This window comes from Plectropomus leopardus, chromosome 11, assembly GCF_008729295.1.
Source record: "Plectropomus leopardus isolate mb chromosome 11, YSFRI_Pleo_2.0, whole genome shotgun sequence".
NCBI classification, from domain to species: domain Eukaryota; kingdom Metazoa; phylum Chordata; class Actinopteri; order Perciformes; family Serranidae; genus Plectropomus; species Plectropomus leopardus.
In genome coordinates this window covers 14,997,310-15,019,502 of record NC_056473.1, presented here as the reverse complement: position 1 = coordinate 15,019,502, position 22,193 = coordinate 14,997,310, and the positions used below count along the sequence as shown (strand labels likewise).

Genomic DNA, 22,193 nt, shown 5'->3' with positions numbered 1-22,193 from the left:
ATCCTGACAATCATAGCTATCTATAATCTGTGGGGAAAAACATGCTCCCCTGCTTCCTCATATTGCTCCCAATTGTACTCGGAAGAATCATGAAACTGTTTGGCTGTAAAATGACTTAAACTGTATTATAGATTTATAATGAAACACGATTCTACACAATACATAGCCATTCTTTGGCTAACAGTTAACGGAGGGATAGTCATGGAAAAGTTTAATGCAGTGATGCTCAAGTTATGGCCCCTGCTAGGGTGTTGGATGGCCTCCAAACCATTTTCTAATTCACAATAAAAAAACAGTGATGAACTCTTGAAATTGTTTTAGCTCCTGTAGTATAAATAAGGTGCCAGAGTGAATAAAACAGCATCAAAAGAGAGCTTGTTGATATCCTGGAAATGTTCTAAAATCCTGGAAATGTCCCCAAATCCTAGAAACATCCCAAAATCCTAGATACATCCCAAAATCCAAGAAACATCCTAAAATCCTAGAACCATCCCCAAATCCTACAAACATACTAAAATCCTAGAAATGTTGTTAAATCCTGGAAACATCCTAAAATCTTAGAAATGTCTGGAGAAGTCATGCTTGGCCTCTAGTCCCCTGTCATTTTGCAAAAGTGGCGCCCAAGCAAAGCAAGTTGAGTATCCCTGGTTTAATGTTTGTAGCCAAACAACCACCATACTTTTTTCAGTTGTTGAAAAGCAGAAGCAAAGAGTTTACACAGTGATAACCAGGTAACCCTGAATTAGTTCAAAGCTATGGTGACATCTATTGAGGTTGTCTTTGTGCAAATGTTTTATGTGAACATTTTTAATATTACTCATTTCTGTGTTCTTTTATGAAACTCTGTGTTGCTTCTATTCTTGGAAGGTCTCCCTTGTTAACGAGACCTATGATTGTTGATGGGACAAACGAGGTTAAACTAAGGCTAAATAGAATTATAAAAAATTTCATCCAGTCAGGTTTTGGAAGCCTTTGTGTTTCTATGTGAGTGAGTGAGAGAACTGTCAGTCATCCACTGCAGCACTTGGTTTATTTAAAATGAAGTCTGTCCAGAGAAAATGCCTTTTGAGTGAAGCCAAACTACAATGGGAGAAGTTAAAATTTGTGCTGGCTCCAACAGGCCAATACCAATTTCTATTATTCCCTCTTTTTTTATCAACTCTTTCCAGTGGCAAAGGTTAGACACACAGTGACGCATCTTTTTCTATAAACAAGATACGGGTGTGTACTCTTTATCCAAAGGTGACCCTAAGTGAAGCAAAGAACTACAAGAAAAAGTGCAGGTAACAGAAGTCAGACTATGACACAATAGTTAGAGAGCAGTTTTACCCAGAGATACAGGTAGGGAACAGAGTGACAAAATACAAGAAACTAAAAGTCATGTGTTTGAATTATCTTTTTGTCTCTCTGAGCAATAAAGAAGAGAAAACTGATTCAGCATTGAGGAGTTCAGTGAAAGCACTGATTAAAGGACAAACTCCTCTCTGTGCCTCCATTTTCTGTGCTTTTGAAACTTCACTTAATTTCAAAGGGTATAGTATAATGGCCAAGGGCAACAGCGTACTCAGACATCAGATTTATTGAAGCGTTCGATAATATGGTTTGAAAAAATACAAAACCACTTTTCTCGCAGTTAAGTTCTGAGGCTTTGGCACTGCTTTCAGACTCTGTGTTTTATTGAATAGAAACCCTGCTTATAGCCCACCTTGAGCTATACCTTGAGGCTCCTATGTTTGTGTTCTGGAGACAAAGAGAGGGGGTGAGTGGATCAATATGCTGTGTGCAGCTGTACAATGAAATTAGTCAAATTTGCAGTAAAGTTGTGTTAATTGGATTTTATTGCAAAATCCTGCCGAATTCATTGGTTTGTGCTGGGATTGGGATTGGCAATGTCGTGAAATCCTGAATGGACTGGACATATATGTCAAATTGCGCTGCGAGTAGTTTCAATATCTGCAATAAACATGAAATGCTGACTGGATATTATTAAATTATTATAATTATTCAGACAAGTTGCTTCAAGAAAAAGCAGGCACTGTACTTTTCTGCCCGTTCTCACAGGCATAACGCAATATTGGTCACTCAAGAATTTTACTTGAAAGTTGTGGTAAATGAGAACATCAGCTATTTAGACCAGCACTGTTTTTTGGCATTTTATTATGGGAGTCTATGGGGATTGATGGCTTCTGGAGCGAGCCTCAAGTGGTCATTTGAGGAGGTGCAGCTTTCGGCACTTAAGCCATCCATCCATCCATCCATTTTCTTCTGCTTATCCGGGGTCGGGTCGCGGGGGCAGCAGCCTAAGCAGGGAAGCCCAGACTTCCCTCTACGCGTAGGCTTAATTTTTTTGGCCCCAGCATTTGCCGCTTGATTAAATCTTGACACAGGCAGTCAGCAGTTAGGTTTAGGCAACAAACTAACAAAACTAACTAACTCAGCCAAATAATTCACAGTTGATTTAAGTTTCATATGGGACATTAACACTGGAATCCTGGTTCATTCTCCTATCCTTGTTGGACCCATTCACCTCCCCTCCCAACCACCCTAGGTTGACTTCCTGGCTCTTCATACTACGTGTTATTTCGAACGTCTACTAAAGATGCTGATGGGTTTATTCTGTAGTTTGGTCGTCTCATACATTTGCTAAAATCCACCTGTCCGTCCGTTATTCTGTCCATTTATCAGTCCATCCATCCATGCGCCTATCCGTCTATCCATTCACTGTGCTCAACTCAGGGTCACTCACAGGTGTTTAATCCAGCATTGGCTCAAATTTCAGTGAAAACAGAAATTTGAATACTCTCTAAATTCTCTAAATCACCACCTTTGATACACATAAACCATTTAATTAAGGTGACATTGATAGAAAAAGTTTTCAATTCATTCTCAAAACATTATATAATTTAATTACACTGCAGAAGCCTGAAAACCAAGTCAACCAAAGGAGAAGATGAAAGGTTACTGACTTTTTGTATCTAAAGTCTCTTGCTCAAATTCTATTTCTTTTGCTCAAACCTGGTGAAGTTAAATGGTGGTTCAGTTAATACTTCCATTTATCTTCTCCATGTCATAAATACAAGGAGTTGTGCGCCAGAGAATGGACAGAGCTTTCTTTTTGTGTCCACGGTCACATTTCACTCCATTAAGTTGTGATCTTGCGCCATGCATATCCAAGGGCGGTGGATGGTGTATTTTTACGTCTCCTTTGTAGAAAACTGTTGTGTTCTCTGATCAGTTTTTTGCTATTCTCTGCTCTCCCCAGATATGCCATGGCACGACTCAACTACTACTTTGAGAAGAAAGAGGAATATTTTGGACTGTCTATAATCTAGAAACCAAGACCAAAGGACCAGCATTTTTTAAAATCAGATGCAGCATAACTCTGTACTGTTAGACGTCAGCGATTTGGCCAATGTCCTTCTTCTATCCTACAATACTACTTTCCAAATCAAATGTGGAAATGAAGGCGTAGAATAAGCTTATACTGTACATGTGCTCCCCTTTGTGTTATTTCAGGCTGTAGTGTCAGATAATATGTTTTGCTATCACTGTGATTTTTAAAATATTTGTTTTACCACAGTCAGTATGCCGATAAGCCTTTTTGGCAAATTGAGATGAATACTGTGCCAGAAAGACATTAATTGTTCCCACATTTAACCGAGTCGCATGAAGCCACAAAAACTAAGCCTGATCATAAAACCCATAAGAGGGTTATTTGCATGCTTATTCAGTGTGTACCACAGCTCTGATGGAAAACAAGTTTCCATTTCAAGTTATTTACTGGACCAAGAAGTGCATTATTTTAAATTGCTCACTTTCCTCAGGACTATTGTTGTAAAGCTGCTTTTTTAAACCTTACAGGATGTTATCCCATCATACAGTAAATTGCAGTTTTGATCTTTCTTTTCCAAATTCATCGACACTATTTAAGTGTATTAAGGCAAAGTTTGAGTCTGAAATAGGTCTTTGGAGCAATTTATGAACCATGTCATAAACTGATCTTGATTTTATTAGATAGGTAAATGCGCAAAGCCAGACATTTGACTGAATTACAGAATGATTGCAGCACCCAGAAATATTCACTGGCTGACTGAAAGTGCTGTACTGCACTTCAGTTTGATTTAACCTCTAACAGACCCTTTCCACAGTGTCATAGCAAGGAAACACTATAGCAGCTTATGGAATCAATAGGTTTAATGGTGCTACTTAGCTGACATACTGTTGTCAATACTTTTAAAACTATATTAAACTCACACAACAACTTAACAAGCTGCAGTTGCTTTTTTGTCATTGTTGCCCTCTAAAATGGTTTTGTTAAAGGACAGTAATCAAACGTACATTTATCTGGTTACAGAATTTATTCATACAATATTTCTGTACGTAACCATCTTAAAATGATTTACAGCGTGGGAGGTCTTTCTTTGCAGCAGACATTTTGGCTTGTCTTTGCAGGAAGGCTAATAACAATAACAATGGCTCTGTTCCATTTATGTTCATCCAGATCAATGCTAGGAAGCAAGCAAGCTTGAACCTAGAATTGAAATACATTCATAGATTACACTGTAGCAAAGATTAATAAAGTTTAACGTGCTTTTCCTGCTATAACATGTCAAAGGCGTATAGTGTCAGTCAATTAGAGTAGTGGCAGATTAATAATACTACTTGGACCACACCTCCAACATTAGGGGTGATGCCAGGAAATCAAGATCATGCCTAAAATATGTAGCAACTGCCAAATGTGATCCCGTGTACATTTAGCATTTGAACAAGTACGTAGGGGCTCAAACTCAGCAGAATCGTATTAGGTAGAAGTATCATGGATGAGCATAATGCACATCGACAAAGATCCAGGACAAAGAGACAAAGATATATATATTTTTTCTTTTAGAGGCCGGACTCCACGAATGCTGCTGTCTTTATCTAACCTGAGAGGAACTCACATGTCAAAGCTTTGTCATATACATTAATACATACGTTTATTTCTAGCAGTGCAGTTTGTTAAGGCACCGTGTAAATTAAAAAATAAATGTCTCCAGGCAGTTACTGACAAAGAGCTGAAAGCAGAAGCATTACTTTTGCATTGCAAACATTGTGTTGACAAATATTGCATTATGTTTTGTTAAGTAGATTTTGGTTAAAAATCGAGTCAGAATATTAGCTTTGTTATTTTTAAGTTCTGCTCATGAACACTAAACAACAAACTAGACACTGCAACCAAACTTTCCCCCTCTCCTCTGAAGTAGTGCCCTCAAACTAGAGCATCTGAAATGGGTGTTTCACATTTTTACATTGTAAAATCTGACGTTGGTTTTCCTTAAAAACCTGTATGAAACTACATGAACAAGTTAAGAACAAGGAAATTTTGCTTTTCATTTTCAAGTTCACAAAATTAAGTAAATACTACTAAACTTCAAGTAACCATGACACCAGATATAAATGTAACATAATAAAGAGTTTTAGTTGTACTTACTTTACTTTTTCTGTTTGCAAGATTTTTTACATAATATCAACTTGTTAGATTTTACAGTGTATGCTTCAAACATAGATAAATGCAAGGTTATATATCACAAACAAAACAATATCAAGAGACAAAAATGAGCAGCGTAATTAATAGGTTCCACACATGTCAAATTTAACATTTCACTGGGTGATCTGAGGCTACAAGATGTTTTAAGATCAAAAGCTTCTTCTTTGTTTGAAGGTGGCTCAAAGTGATCAAAGTTGTTTCTAATGTGGTTAATGTTGCTGATCCCACCTTGGATCAATAGCTGTGCATATTTTCATGTGAGGCAGAACTGCAGGGTACAGTAGTTCAGGTAACACAAAATGAATTTCACTTACTGTAGTAACACAACCTTGTGCCCCACAAATGGTGTGTAAACACAACTAAATTACATTACACAGTACATTCTGTAGGTAATTCCACCTGGATTATGTTCATTTGCGACATATTGCTCCAATACAAAGTACTGAGACTTTGTAATACTGCAGTGAATATTTGTGGAGATGATGGCGGGTGTATGGCAGAGCATACAATGCTCATTAGTTCAACTCTCTAATCCCTCAAATCAGCATTGAATTTTTCAGCGTTTAACTAAGACCACAACCTTTCTCAAAATTTAACCAAGTGCTTTGGTTGCCTACCCCTGTGATGTATTTGCCATTACCACAATATTTCCAGAATCTTCACCAAGTGCTTTGAGTTGCCCAAACATAATCATGAAGCTCTCGGTCATGCTTTAGTTGCCAGGAGCAGATATTTCAGGGAAAACAAGTGAAAAACTTTGAGAGTGAAGCCGATCAATCTCACCACAGGGTTCAAGGTTTAGTAGCTGTTTTGGAGCTTTTGATTACATCATTTAACACATTTGCCATGGAATTGGATGCTCACAAATCCATTTTTTCTGCACACTCTAATGGTTATGTTTGGACGACTTGACTTGACAGATGATTCTGATGGTATTCTTGGAGCCCCCTAGCCTATTACAGTCAACCTATTGTTGAGAGTCTTGGTGTGTTTTTGACGGTTCCTTCAAATCTAATAAACAGTTGACAAACAAGCTTTTTCCAGGAAAGACTTTAAGACAATAAAAGCAAAGGCCTATCTTTCTCCAAATATCTTGAAAGCATCATTCGTCTTTTTATTACCTCTTAGATTGCTGAAATTTTTGTATGCGAATTAAGAACAGTCATCTTTTCGTCATCTGCAATTAGTAAAAAATGCAGCTGCTTGTCTTATAAATGGAAATGGTAAGTGTGACCACATAACACCAGTATTGTTCTCTCCACTGTTTCTCCTCACAGTTTCCTCACAGAAGACTGATTTTTGATATTTTATTTCTTCTTTTTTCAGGTTTTGTTTGGGCTGGTGCACTCCAGTTGAAGCACTGAGGTCAGCTAATAAGATATTCCTGGATGTTCCCAGATCTAGACACAGAAACAGTAGTAATTAGCAAGTTTTTGGTAGATTACGTTTAAGACCTAGTTGGACATTGTTAGGGGGTAAGTAACCAAAAAACCGTAGCTCTATAGAGATTAAAACATGACATAATGGTCTGTGTATCTTTTGATCATTTGATTTTCCATTCAAAAACGGGTATTAAAAATTTAAAAAATGGGTGGTTATTGGATTTTAGTTAAAAAATGCAAAAATTAAAATTGAAATACAAGGCATTTTTCTTTTTTCATGGTCAAAAGGGATAAGCGAAATTTAAAAATTGGTTTGATTTTCATTTTCTATTTAGTATATCAAAAAACGAAATCACTTGGAGGCAGAGACAAAAAAAGGCCCGTTTTTTTATTTTCTGTGACCGGATGCAGCAGTATGCCAGGGTGGATCTGCCTCCACACCATGGATGTACTACATGGATCTATGCTCCACACCGCCTCTACAGCGATTTCACGATGCTCTACAGTCCCTCCCCTGCAGAAGAGGCCCTCATCGGCCCTCATGCAAGCGCAGGCTCGTGAATATGGCAACCGATGCGGCCAGAGAGACGACATGATGAACATACCGGTAAGAACAAAGTACTAGATAAATAATAGTATTAAAAAAAATAGTAATAAAACCAGATATAGCGTGTTTTAATATAACTGTTTACGACTATATTTCAGCTAGAGATGTGGTCTTCATTACCGTACTTATAAATAAGCACTGTAGTCTGTGTGGCGCCGGTTCCGTTACAGTGTTTCTGAACGTGCCTTAGCATTAGCTTCATATTGAATTGTTTAGCTAACGTTAGCTAGCACGTTAGCTTCTACAGACCGATAGAAGGTCGGTCTGTAAGCTAGCAGCTTAGCCTATTTACATTTGTCGCTTTACAAGCTCACTGACATGTTGTCTGTGTTGATACAGTTATTTTGAGAGGGTGACACTGGACTCAGCTGAAGAAATCACCCCCACAACTGATGCGACGAGTGGTAGAGTAGGGAGCCGGGTCGTCGCGTGGACCCAACACTTGAGGACCTTGACCTTTGCAGGAGGGAGCTTTGCGCCTGCCGGGGGGCCCGTAGCCGACCCTGCAGATGCAGGGGCGGCAGCAGCCAGTCTTGCCATGTTGCATGACAATTTTGGCCCCCTTTAAGTGGTCAGAGGCTAATGTAGGTGGTCAAGTCTTTTTTTTTCCGATTTCCAGATCCTCACGGATAATACTACTACTGTTATTTCTTGTTAATACTCTGAGTGCTGAACTGTAAATAGATAAAATGTATGCAACGTAACTACCTTTAATTAAATTTGTTTTACAAAGTGACTAGTTTCTACTTGCATAAATCAAACAACACATTATCATATTATATTATCACAATACGCCAAATTTAAACAATATAAATACCTACATTTGTAGCATTGAGATTCACAGTCAATGCTAGAATGTAATGTCTCAAAAGTAATACCTGAGAAGAAGCTTATGAAAAAAAAATGACACTTCACATAATTTCAAGTTTATTTGGTAGATGACTGAAATACAAGGTAGGTGAGTACAATACATAGGTAAATAGCAAATTTACGGCTGGAATAGAATCACAAATGCTCACTGATGCCCAGGATAAAATCGTCACATTTTACAGTTTGCTCTCATCCTATATATAAGCAAAGAGAATAACAAATCTAAATGAAAAAATGTATTCAGTAATATGTGCATTATGCTCGGAAAAAAATGAAATAGAAAGTAAGATTATTTACTTAAGTGTGTGCATCATGCTACAAAGTTTGTTTGATATTAAAACAAGACTATAATATGCTAAAAAAGGATTAAATAGTGCTGGAGGATTTGATCCCTGATGCAGAGGGCAGCCTTTCTCTTGGTGGTGATGCCTGTAGAAAGCAAAAATATTCAGATATGTGATCTGACAGTTTATTCACCACCAGATGTATTCGGCTATTTCGCTACGTGTCAATGTCAGCGACAATGCTACAACTACAGCTTTGATAGACAACATTGTTTAACAACAACTGCAGCCTGCATGTTGACAGACAAATAATTACCAGATGGATAAATGGTTTTGCAATGAAAACTTAGGTACAACAGTTTCTATTTGGCAAAACAAAAAACATTACCGTGCTTTTTGCACTGCAGGTGTTTGACGACAGAGACTGCTGTAACCAGGGAGCTAACTAAGCGGCACAACAGTGGTGATGACAAATTTAAACCGCGAGTGCATATATAAATATCAGTAATAAACCCACACTTACAAAACTGTTTGGTCATTTCAAGCCATGTTAAACCACTCTGCGATAAATAAATGCCAACCAACCCTTGCACTGGAAAGAAGCTAACTTTAGCTTCACCGCAACATCACAGTAATGCAACATAAAGTCCACAGCGCATTAATTTAGCTGTGAAGCAGAAATGAGGCCAACTCACCGTCGTTTGGAGTTCTTTCAGGTCCCGTTTTCCCGTTGGGAAAAGCCGCTCCGGTATAATACATCCATGTGTTCACCCCATGTATGTATTACAGGGAAGTCTTGTTTTATCTCGGGCTCACTGGTACACTGCTGGCGCTCTGGCTATGACGACATCTGGTCACAGAAAATGAAAAAATGGGCATTATTTTGTTTCTGCCTCTAAGTGATTTTGTTTTTTGATATACTAAATAGAAAATAAAAGTCAAACCAACTTTTCAGTTTCGCTTATCCCTTTTGACCATGACAAAGAAAAATGCCTTGTATTTCTATTTTAATTTTTGCACTTTTAAACGAAAGTCCAATAACCGCTTGTTTTTTTGTTTTTTTAAATTTAATTCCCCGTTTTTGAACGGAAAATCCAATGACCAAAAGGTAAACTGACCTACCTGCATGGAGTTGAGATAGATTCAAGTTTGAAACTTTTACCCGTTTGTGCTAATATCAAACACTTGCAGTGTTGTTTTAACTCACGTGGTTCAGTTTGTCCTTTAAACAAACTGGTAGCCTTCAGTACTTCACACCATAGTGAACAATAAGTTGGCGTGTTGTCAATGAAACAAACACATCAGACCGAGCAAAATGGAGGCAACATGCTCGAATCTGTGAGTCCCCTCCTCTGCATAACTGCGTCTAGTGTCTGTATCTGCAAGGAAAGCACAAAAGGGAGTGTGACTGTAAACTTCAGTAGAAAGGATTAGGGCAGATGAAATGAGGGGAGGATTGGCAACAATGACGTTGTTTACCTCCTCATGGCCATACACAGTTCCGCTCATCAAGGCTGCAGCCCTGTCTTTGAATCAAACAATCCAGCTGCTTTCAATGTGCATTTTTCTTTTAACATATAATATTTAATTAGCGGACTAATGCACTTAAAAAGACCCAAGGACTTTGCCTCATAAAGGAAAAATTGCCCTTTTGTCCATTGCCCATCCAAAAAGTACTGTAGATTTTTTCTTTCACTTCTAATTGCGTTAAAAACGAAGTATAGGCCTTTATGCACTGTTTCAAAGACACTGACACACGAACGCAGCTAAAGTAATTCCTTTTAAAGGGCTTTTTTTGTTCGATTTCCCTCTTGCATTTAATTTTTTAGTTATTGCTCAAGGCCTACCAAGGCTTCTGACCCCTGGAATTCTAATATCCCAATTTACAATTGTTATCAATTTTCATTTACTAAAAACAGTCCAACAATATAGTCAAAGGAAGCTTTTACATTGCACCAGCTAATGTACAGTACATTTTTCAAATTTAGTAGAATGTTGAATGCCCTCCCTAATATACGTTTTTGATCCTTGTATTATATAAAGTACCGCCACCAATTTGAGAGCAAATTGAAGCAAATACATATATATATGTATATATATATATATATATATTATCATGATATTCTAGTCACTAGAATGGCTGTAGGCTTCTATTGTTGTTTCCCTGGAAAGACTTATCAGAGAATATTTTTTTGTTGTTTTAGAGGATAATATTTGATGAACAAAAAAAAGTTCACTCTTCTATTAAATTTAGACTTTTTACCTGCAAAATGACACAAACAGTGCTCATTGTGAAACATGGTCAGTTCAATGGAAGAGCAAGGGTCAATTATTCTCAAGCGTTTGAATGATTAAGTATCATAAGCTCTTAGCTCAAAGAGGAAGGGTAGTGTGCTGCAGCACCAGGACCATTCTGTGCGCTTTTAATGAGTAGTGTAGCCTCCATGATCATAAACAGGGAGGCTTTGATGCCTCATTGAAAAAGCCTATCTAACCACATCTGAAGGGGGGGCCCTCCTTTGTAACAACAATTTATAATTCTCTTGATGTAAGAGGACTGATCAGTGAGGAGGAAAAAAGAAAGGATTTTGTTGTCTTAACTCTTTAAGATGGTTTTTTAAAAATAACATTTTAAAGGCATGGTTATACTATAACTTTTTAATGAATTTCATATGGCATAAGATGCCACAACATATTTTTGATAGCAATTTTATGCCACCATATTATGACCTTTTTTGTGATGTTTTTCTGACAAAGTATTACTATGGCATTCTTTTTTTGACATTTTCATGTCATACTTTACTATTAGGTTTTTAGCAAATTTCTCATGGCATAGCATGAAATGTTTTATGATAAATTTTATGGCATATTGTACCATAACATATTTTATGGCATCTTAATGTCATACAACACCATGAAAATTTTTTAATGACATTTTCAGATCATAGTATACCTTGATATGTTTCATTAAGAATTTCAGGCGTACTATACTGTGACATATTTAGTGATATTTTTATGTCATACTTTGCTCTACTATGATGTTTTGATGCCATTTGAAACTTATACATTTGCCATATGCCATACTATACTATAATGTCCCATTGTGCCATGCTTAATTATGACTTCTTTTTTTTTAGAATACTATACTATGACCTTAATTTCCCTGTAAAAAAATTAAGGCATTTTTCCCATGTAATAAGCATTTTTCGGTTGTTTTATTGACATGCTAATTTATGGTGTTTTTGGCCGTTTTTGCAACATCCTATAATTATGGCATGTCTCACCATGCTACGTTATATGGTTTCAGTTGTGTTTTGGACATGTTATATTTTGACATTTTTCGCCATACTATAGAATGGCATTTTCGGTGGCTTCTTCGACAGGCATTTTTAAGGTGATTTTGGCCTTTTTTGCAAAATCCTATGCTATGGCTTCTCTTGGCATGCTATTTTATATGGTTTTCAGCTGTTATTTGGATATATCATTTTTTGACATTTTTGCCATGCTATGGTAATTGAATTTTTGAATCATTTCTTTCAACATGCTGTTTTAGGCCTGCTGTTAGGCTGTTTTTGGCTATTTTTAGCCTATGCTATGGCTTGACTTCCACATGCTATTTTTATGTGGTCTTAGTTCGTTTTTCAGCTGTTTTTTGGACATGTCATTTTTTGCAATACTATCCTATTGCATTTTTGGTCATTTTGTGTCCCAATTTATTTTGTGGGTTTTGGAGCCATTTTTCGATGTTTTTTCAAAACTTTATACTAATAATATAACTGGACATGGACATTTTTGCAATACTATTTTACCGTGCTTTTGGTTTTTTTGTTTGGCGATGTTGAGTAATGTAGAGTCATGTTATTGTATACTGTAATGACAAAACCGATGGCAGAACCCCATGAAATCGAGAATGTTGACAAAATGACCAAAAAAGCAAAAATATAATACGGCGACAATGTCAACATTTGACATGAACAAAAACAGCTGAAAAACCACTGAGCATAGCATTAGAGTCATGTTGTGTAGTGGACAGTGTTTGAAAAAACCTCCCAAAATGTTGCAAAAACCTAAAAATTAGCATTTTGAAAAAATAACCAAAAGAAGCAAGGCTAATAGGTATGGCGAAAATGTCGAAAAATTTGACATGTCCAAAAAAACAGCTGAAAACCACTTAGCATAGCATGTTTCTAGAGTCATGTTAATATTAGTAGACAGTGTTGAAAAAATTTCCAAAAACAGCAGAAAAACCCATAAATTTGCATGTTGAAAAGATGACCAAAGAAGCAAGGCTATAGTTGTGGCGAAAATGTCGAAATTTGACATGTCCAAAAAAAAACAGCTGAAAACCACTTAGCATAGCATGTTAGAGTCATGTTATATTAAGGACGTAATGAAAAAAAACTCAAAAAACGGCCCAAAAACCCATAAAATAGCATGTTGAAAAAACTGAACCAAAAAAGCAAGGGCTATTGTATGGCGAAAAATGTCAAAATTTGACATAGTCCAAAAACCAGCTGAAAACACTTAGCATAGCATGTAGAGTGATGTTATATTAGGAACAGTGTTGAAAAACCTCCATAAAACGGCCTAAAAACCATAAAATTAGCATGTTGAAAAAATGACCAAAAAAGCAAGGCTATAGTATGGCGAAATGTCAAAATTTGACATGTCCAAAAAAATAGCAGCTGAAACCACTTAGCATAGCATGTAGAGCATGTTATACTAGACAGTGTTGAAAAAACCTCCCAAAATGTTGCAAAAACCCATAAAAATTAGCATGTTGAAAAAAATAACCAAAAAAGCAAGGCTATAGTATGGCGAAAATGTCAAAATTTGACATGTCAAAAAACAGCTGAAAACCACTTAGCATAGCATGTAGAGTCATGTTATATTAGACAGTAATGAAAAAAACTCCAAAAACGGCGCAAAACCCCATAAAATGAGCATGTTGAAAAATGACCAAAAAGCAAGGCTATAGTATGGCGAAAAATGTCAAAATTTGACAATGTCCAAAAAACAGCTGAAAACCACTTAGCATAGCATGTAGAGTCATGTTATAGTAGACAGTGTTGAAAAAAACTCCAAAAACGGCCAAAAACCATAAAATAGCAAGTTTGAAAAAAAATGACACAAAAAAGCAAGGCTATAGTATGGCGAAAATGTCAAAAATTTGACATGTCCAAAAAACAGCTGAAAACCACTTAGCATAAATAGCATGTAGAGTCATGTTATATTAGACAGTGTAATGAAAAAACCTCCAAACACGGCCCAAAAACCCATAAAATAGCATGTTGAAAAAAACTAACCAAAAAAGCAAGGCTATAGTATGGCGAAAAATGTCAAAATTTGACATGTCCAAAAACAGCTGAAAACCACTTAGCATAGCATGTAGAGTCATGTTATAGTAGACAGTAATGAAAAAAACCTCCGCAAAAAACGGCGCAAAAACCATAAAATAGCATGTTGAAAAAATGATGACCAAAAAAGCAAGGCTATAGTATGGCGAAAATGTCAAAATTTTGACATGTCCAAAAAAACAGACAGCTGAAAACCACTTAGCATAGCATGTAGGAGTCATGTTATAGTACACTGACAGTAATGAAAAAACCCTCAAAACGGCCAAAAACCCATAAAATAGCATGTTGAAAAAAATGACCAAAAAAAGCCAAGGCTATAGTATGGCGAAAATGTCAAAATTTGACATGTCCAAAAAACAGCTGAAAACCACTTAGCATAGCATGTAGAGTCATGTTATAGTAGACAGTAATGAAAAAAACCTCCAAAAACGCCTGCCCTAAAAACCCATAAAATAGCATGTTGGAAAAAATTGACAAAAAAGCAAGGCTATAGTATGGCGAAAATGTCAAAATTTGACATGTCCAAAAAAACAGCTGAAAACCACTGTAGCACATCAGCATGTAGAGTCAGTTTAAGTACACAGTAATTGAAAAAAACCTCCAAAAACGGCCAAAAAACCATAAAATAGCATGTTGAAAAAAATGACAAAAAAAGCAAGGCTGTAGTATGGCGAAAAATTGGTCAAAATTTGACATGTCCAAAAATCGTTCAGCTGAAAACCACTTAGCATAGCATTTAGAGTCATGTTATAAGTAGACAGTAATGAAAAAACCTCCAAAAACGGCCTAAAAACCAATAAATAGCATGTTGAAAAAATGACGATCAAAAAACAAGGCTATAGTATGGCGAAAATGTCAAAATTTGACATGTCCAAAAACAGCTGAAAACCACTTAGCATAGCATGTTGAGTTCATTGTTATAGTAGTACAGTAATGAAAAAACATCCAAAAACGGCCTAAAAACCCATAAAATAGCATGTTGAAAAAAATGACCAAAAAAAGCAAGGCTTAATAGTATGGCGAAAATGTCAAAATTTGACATGTCCAAAAAACAGCTGGAAAACCACTTAGCATAGCATGTAGAGTCATGTTTTATTGTAGACAGTAATGAAAAAAACTTCCAAAAAACGGCCAATAAACCATAAAATAGCATGTTGAAAAAATGACCAAAAAAGCAAGGCTATAGTATGGCGCGCAAAATGTCAAAATTTGACATGTCCAAAAAACAGCTGAAAACCACTTAGCATAGCAATGTAGAGTCATGTTATAGTAGACAGTATATGAAAAAACATCCAAAAACGGCCAAAAACCCATAAAAATAGCATGTTGAAAAAAATGACCAAAAAAGCAAGGCTATAGTATGGCGAAAATGTCAAAATTTGACACGTCCAAAATAACAGCTGAAAACCAACTTAGTATAGCATGTAGAGTCATGTTTTAGTAGTACAGTAATGAAAAAACATCCAAAAACGGCCTAAAAACCATAAAATAGCATGTTGAAAAAATGACCAAAAAAGCAAGGCTATAGTATGGCGAAAATGTCAAAATTTGACATGTCCAAAAAAATAGCTGAAAACCACTTAGCATAGCATGTAGAGTCATGTTTTAGTACACAGTAATGAAAAAAAACATCTCCCAAAACGGTGCGCAAAAACCCAATAAAAAATAGCACAGTTGAAAAAATGACCAAAAAACGCAAGGCTATAGTATGGCAAAAATGTCAAAATTTGACATGTCCAAAAAACAGCTGAAAACCACTTAGCATAGCATGTAGAGGTCATGTTATAGTACACAACAGTAATGAAAAAAACCTCCAAAACGGCCTAAAAACCCATAAAATAGCATGTTGAAAAAAAAATGACAAAAAAAGCAAGGCTATAGTATCATGGCGAAAATGTCAAAATTTGACACTGTCTTAAAAACAGCTGAAAACCAACTTAGTAACAGCATGTAGAGTCATGTTATATTAGTACAGTAATGAAAAAAACATCTCCAAAAACGGCTAAAAACCAATAAAATAGCATGTTGAAAAAAATGACCCCAAAAAAGCAAGGCTATAGTATGGCGAAAATGTCAAAATTTGACATGTCCAAAAAATACAGCTGAAAACCACTTAGTATAGCATTGTAGAGTCATGTTATAGTACACAGTAATGAAAAAACCTCCCAAAAACGGTGCTAAAAACCAATAAAATAGCATTTTGAAAAAAAGTGACCAAAAAAAGCAAGGCTATAGTATGGCAAAAATGTCAAAATTTGACATGTCCAAAAAACAGCTGAAAACCACTTAGCATAGCATGTAGAGTCATGTTATATTGTACACTGTAATGAAAAAACAACAAAAAACGGCCTAAAAACCAATAAAATAGCATGTTGAAAAAATGACGGAAAAAACCAAGGCTCTATAGAAGGCAAAAATGTCAAAATTTGACACGTCTTAAAAAACAGCTAAAACCAACTTAGTATAGCATATAGAGGCATGTTTTACTGTACAGTGTTGAAAAAAAACATCCTAAAACAGCCTAAAAATCCAATAAAATAGCATGTTGTGAAAAAATGACAAAAAAGAACCAAGGCTATAGTAAGGCAAAAATGTCAAAATTTGACACGTCTTAAAAAAACAGCTAAAAACCAACTTAGTATAGCTCAGAGGCATGTTTATTAGTACAGTAATGAAAAAACCATCCAAAAACGGCCTAAAAACCCATAAAATAGCATGTTGAAAAAAATGACAAAAAAACAAGGCTATAGTATGGCGCGAAAATGTCAAAATTGACATGTCCAAAAACAGCTGAAAACCAACTTAGCATAGCATGTAGAGTCATGTTTATAGTAGTACAGTGTTGAAAAAAACATCTCAAAACGGCCTAAAAAACCCATAAAATAGCATGTTGAAAAAAAATGACCAAAAAAGCAAGGCTATAGTATAAGGCGAAAATGTCAAAATTTGACATGTCCAAAAAACAGCTGAAAAACCAACTTAGCATAGCATGTAGAGGTCATGTTATAGTACACAGTAATGAAAAAACCTCCAAAAACGGCCTAAAAAACCCATAAAATAGCATGTTGAAAAAATGACCAAAAAAGCAAGCTATAGTATGGCGAAAATGTCAAAATTTGACATGTCCCCAAAAAACAGCTGAAAACCACTTAGCATAGCATGTAGAGTCATGTTATAGTAAACAGTAATGAAAAAACCTCCAAAAACGGCGCAAAAACCCATAAAATAGCATGTTGAAAAAATGACCAAAAAAGCAAGGCTATAGTATGGCGAAAATGTCAAAATTTGACATGTCCAAAAAACAGCTGAAAACCCACTTAGCATAGCATGTAGAGTCATGTTATATTAGACAGTAATGAAAAAACGTCCAAAAACGTCCTAAAAACCCATAAAATAGCATGTTGAAAAAATTAACAAAAAAGCAAGGCTATAGTATGGCGAAAATGTCAAAATTTGACATGTCCAAAAAATAGCTGAAAACCACTTAGCATAGCATGTAGAGTCATGTTATAGTACACAGTAATGAAAAAAAGTCTCCAAAATGTTGCAAAAACCTAAAAATTAGCATTTGAAAAAATAACCAAAGAAGCAAGGCTATAGTATGGCGAAAATGTCAAAATTTGACATGTCCAAAAAACAGCTGAAAACCACTTAGCATAGCATGTAGAGTCATGTTATATTAGACAGGAATGAAAAAAACTCCAAAAACGGCCCAAAAACCCATAAAATAGCATGTTGAAAAAATGACCAAAAATGCAAGGCTATAGTATGGCGAAAATGTCAAAATTTGACATGTCCAAAAAACAGCTGAAAACCACTCAGCATAGCATGTAGAGTCATGTTATAGTACACAGTAATGAAAAAACCTCCAAAAACGGCGCAAAACCCATAAAATAGCATGTTCAAAAAATGACCAAAAAAGCAAGGCGAAAATGTCAAAATTTGACATGTCCAAAAAACAGCTGAAAACCACTTAGCATAGCATGTAGAGTCATGTTATAGTACACAGTTATGAAAAAAACTCCAAAAACGGCGCTAAAAACCCATAAAATAGCATGTTGAAAAAATGACCAAAAAAGCAAGGCTATAGTATGGCGAAAATGTCAAAATTTGACATGTCCAAAAAACAGCTGAAAACCACTTAGCATAGCATGTAGAGTCATGTTATATTAGACAGTAATGAAAAAAACTCCAAAAACGGCCCAAAAACCCATAAAATAGCATGTTGAAAAAATGACCAAAAATGCAAGGCTATAGTATGGCGAAAATGTCAAAATTTGACATGTCCAAAAAACAGCTGAAAACCACTTAGCATAGCATGTAGAGTCATGTTATAGAACACAGTAATGAAAAAAACTCCAAAAACGGCCTAAAAACCCATAAAATAGCATGTTGAAAAAATGACCAAAAAAGCAAGGCTATAGTATGGCGAAAATTTCAAAATTTGACATGTCCAAACGACAGCTGAAAAACCACTCAGCATAGCATGTAGAGTCATGTTATAGTACACAGTAATGAAAAAAACTCCAAAAACGGCCTAAAAACGCATAAAATAGCATGTTGAAAAAATGACCAAAGAAGCAAGGCTATAGTATGGTGAAAATGTCAAAATTTGACATGTCCAAAAAAACAGCTGAAAACCACTCAGCATAGCATGTAGAGTCATGTTATAGTACACAGTAATGAAAAAACCTCCAAAAACGGCGCAAAAACCCATAAAATAGCATGTTGAAAAAATGACCAAAAAAGCAAGGCTATAGTATGGCGAAAATGTCAAAATTTGACATGTCCAAAAAACAGCTGAAAACCACTTAGCATAGCATGTAGAGTCATGTTATAGTACACAGTTATGAAAAAAACTCCAAAAACGGCGCAAAAACCCATAAAATAGCATGTTGAAAAAATGACCAAAAAAGCAAGGCTATAGTATGGCGAAAATGTCAAAATTTGACATGTCCAAAAAACAGCTGAAAACCACTTAGCATAGCATGTAGAGTCATGTTATAGTACACAGTAATGAAAAAACCTCCAAAAACGGCCCAAAAACCCATAAAATAGCATGTTGAAAAAATGACAAAAAAGCAAGGCTATAGTATGGCGAAAATTTCAAAATTTGACATGTCCAAAAAATAGCTGAAAACCACTTAGCATAGCATGTAGAGTCATGTTATAGTATACAGTAATGAAAAAGTCCTCCAAAATGTTGCAAAAACCTAAAAATTAGCATTTTGAAAAAATAACCAAAGAAGCAAGGCTATAGTATGGCGAAAATGTCAAAATTTGACATGTCCAAAAAACAGCTGAAAACCACTTAGCATAGCATGTAGAGTCATGTTATAGTACACAGTAATGAAAAAACCTCCAAAAACGGCCCAAAAACCCATAAAATAGCATGTTGAAAAAATGACCAAAAAAGCAAGGCTATAGTATGGCGAAAATTTCAAAATTTGACATGTCCAAAAAACAGCTGAAAACCACTTAGCATAGCATGTAGAGTCATGTTATAGTACACAGTTATGAAAAAAACTCCAAAAACGGCGCAAAAACCCATAAAATAGCATGTTGAAAAAATGACCAAAAAAGCAAGGCTATAGTATGGCGAAAATGTCAAAATTTTGACATGTCCAAAAAACAGCTGAAAACCACTTAGCATAGCATGTAGAGTCATGTTATATTAGACAGTAATGAAAAAAACTCCAAAAACGGCCCAAAAACCCATAAAATAGCATGTTGAAAAAAATGACCAAAAATGCAAGGCTATAGTATGGCGAAAATGTCAAAATTTGACATGTCCAAAAAACAGCTGAAAACCACTTAGCATAGCATGTAGAGTCATGTTATAGAACACAGTAATGAAAAAACTTCCAAAACGGCCTAAAAACCCATAAAATAGCATGTTGAAAAAATGACCAAAAAAGCAAGGCTATAGTATGGCGAAAATTCAAAATTTGACATGTCCAAACGACAGCTGAAAACCACTCAGCATAGCATGTAGAGTCATGTTATAGTACACAGTAATGAAAAAACGTCCAAAAACGGCCTAAAAACCCATAAAATAGCATGTTGAAAAAAATGACAAAAAAGCAAGGCTATAGTATGGCGAAAATGTCAAAATTTGACATGTCCAAAAAATAGCTGAAAACCACTTAGCATAGCATGTAGAGTCATGTTATAGTACACAGTAATGAAAAAACCTCCAAAATGTTGCAAAAACCTAAAAATTAGCATTTTGAAAAAATAACCAAAGAAGCAAGGCTATAGTATGGCGAAAATGTCAAAATTTGACATGTCCAAAAAACAGCTGAAAACCACTTAGCATAGCATGTAGAGTCATGTTATAGTACACAGTAATGAAAAAACCTCCAAAAACGGCCCAAAAACCCATAAAATAGCATGTTGAAAAAATGACCAAAAAAGCAAGGCTATAGTATGGCAAAAATTTCAAAATTTGACATGTCTAAAAAATAGCTGAAAACCACTTAGCATAGCATGTAGAGTCATGTTATAGTACACAGTAATGAAAAAGCCTCCAAAATGTTGCAAAAACCCAAAAATTAGCATTTTGAAAAAATAACCAAAGAAGCAAGGCTATAGTATGGCGAAAATGTCAAAATTTGACATGTCCAAAAAACAGCTGAAAACCTTAGCATAGCATGTAGAGTCATGTTATAGTACACAGTAATGAAAAAACCTCCAAAAACGGCCCAAAAACCCATAAAATAGCATGTTGAAAAAATGACCAAAAATGCAAGGCTATAGTATGGCGAAAATGTCAAAATTTGACATGTCCAAAAAACAGCTGAAAACCACTTAGCATAGCATGTAGAGTCATGTTATAGAACACAGTAATGAAAAAACTTCCAAAAACGGCCTAAAAACCCATAAAATAGCATGTTGAAAAAATGACCAAAAAAGCAAGGCTATAGTATGGCGAAAATGTCAAAATTTGACATGTCCAAAAAACAGCTGAAAACCACTCAGCATAGCATGTAGAGTCATGTTATAGTACACAGTAATGAAAAAACGTCCAAAAACGGCCCAAAAACCCATAAAATAGCATGTTGAAAAAATGACCAAAAAAGCAAGGCTATAGTATGGCGAAAATGTCAAAATTTGACATGTCCAAAAAACAGCTGAAAACCACTTAGCATAGCATGTAGAGTCATGTTATAGTATACAGTAATGAAAAAAACTTCCAAAAACGGCCTAAAAACCCATAAAATAGCATGTTGAAAAAATTAACAAAAAAGCAAGGCTATAGTATGGCGAAAATGTCAAAATTTGACATGTCCAAAAAATAGCTGAAAACCACTTAGCATAGCATGTAGAGTCATGTTGTAGTACACAGTAATGAAAAAGCCTCCAAAAATGTTGCAAAAACCTAAAAATTAGCATTGAAAAAATGTCCAAAAAAGCAAGGCTATAGTATGGCGAAAATGTCAAAATTTGACATGTCCAAAAAACAGCTGAAAACCACTTAGCACAGCATGTAGAGTCATGTTATATTAGACAGTCATGAAAAAACCTCCAAAACGGCCCAAAAACCTGTAAAATAGCATGTTGAAATAATGTCCAAAATGTCGTTATGATGCGAAAACAGAGGAAATAAAAAAGAAGAAGAAGACAGTCCTTTTATTGCTTCCATACAAAATAGCACCAAAAATTGATCCTATAGTATGTCAACCAAAATAGCATGACAAAGTCATACTATGGTAGGCTTTGTCAACCAAAATAGCATAAAAAAATCACAAACCCCAGTTTGAGTTGTTTTCATGCCATTTTGGATACAGTACTTTAGTATGAATTTTCCACGAATAGTTCATACAATGACTTTTTATTTTTACTCTAATTCACACTATATACTATATTATGACTTTTTTAAGGCTATTTCGGACAACTTGGTATAGCCTGACTTTGTATTGCCATTCTGGATGACATGCTACAGTATAAGCTTCACTATTTCAGATGGCATGTTAGGGTTCTATACTATGACATTTTTATGGCATACTATAGTAAGGCATTTCTGCATAGTATGACGCTTTTATACCTTACCCTATTATGACCTTTTCATACCATACTATGCTATGCTAATTTTTTTTATTGCCTGCGACACTATGACATTTTTATGGCATATCATACAATGACTTTTTTCTGCCATATTACACT

The 22,193-nt window shown here is 35.4% G+C and overlaps 2 protein-coding genes across 6 annotated transcripts in view; one reads left to right on the top strand and one right to left on the bottom strand.

Moving 5' to 3' along the window:
• The window catches only part of LOC121950465 (ethanolamine kinase 1-like), a 58,047-nt gene extending 50,881 nt beyond the window's left edge, over positions 1-7,166 (top strand). The window contains exon 8 of the mRNA XM_042496473.1: positions 3,263-7,166. Within this exon, the coding sequence (XP_042352407.1) occupies positions 3,263-3,332 (70 nt within the window). The 3' untranslated portion in view covers positions 3,333-7,166. The remainder of the gene's footprint in view (positions 1-3,262) is intronic.
• The window catches only part of LOC121950463 (transcription factor SOX-6-like), a 155,199-nt gene continuing 138,637 nt past the window's right edge, over positions 5,632-22,193 (bottom strand). For all 5 annotated transcript variants that reach the window (XM_042496467.1, XM_042496469.1, XM_042496471.1 and 2 more), the window contains one exon: positions 5,632-5,643. The gene's annotated coding sequence lies outside the window, so the exon portion shown is untranslated. The remainder of the gene's footprint in view (positions 5,644-22,193) is intronic.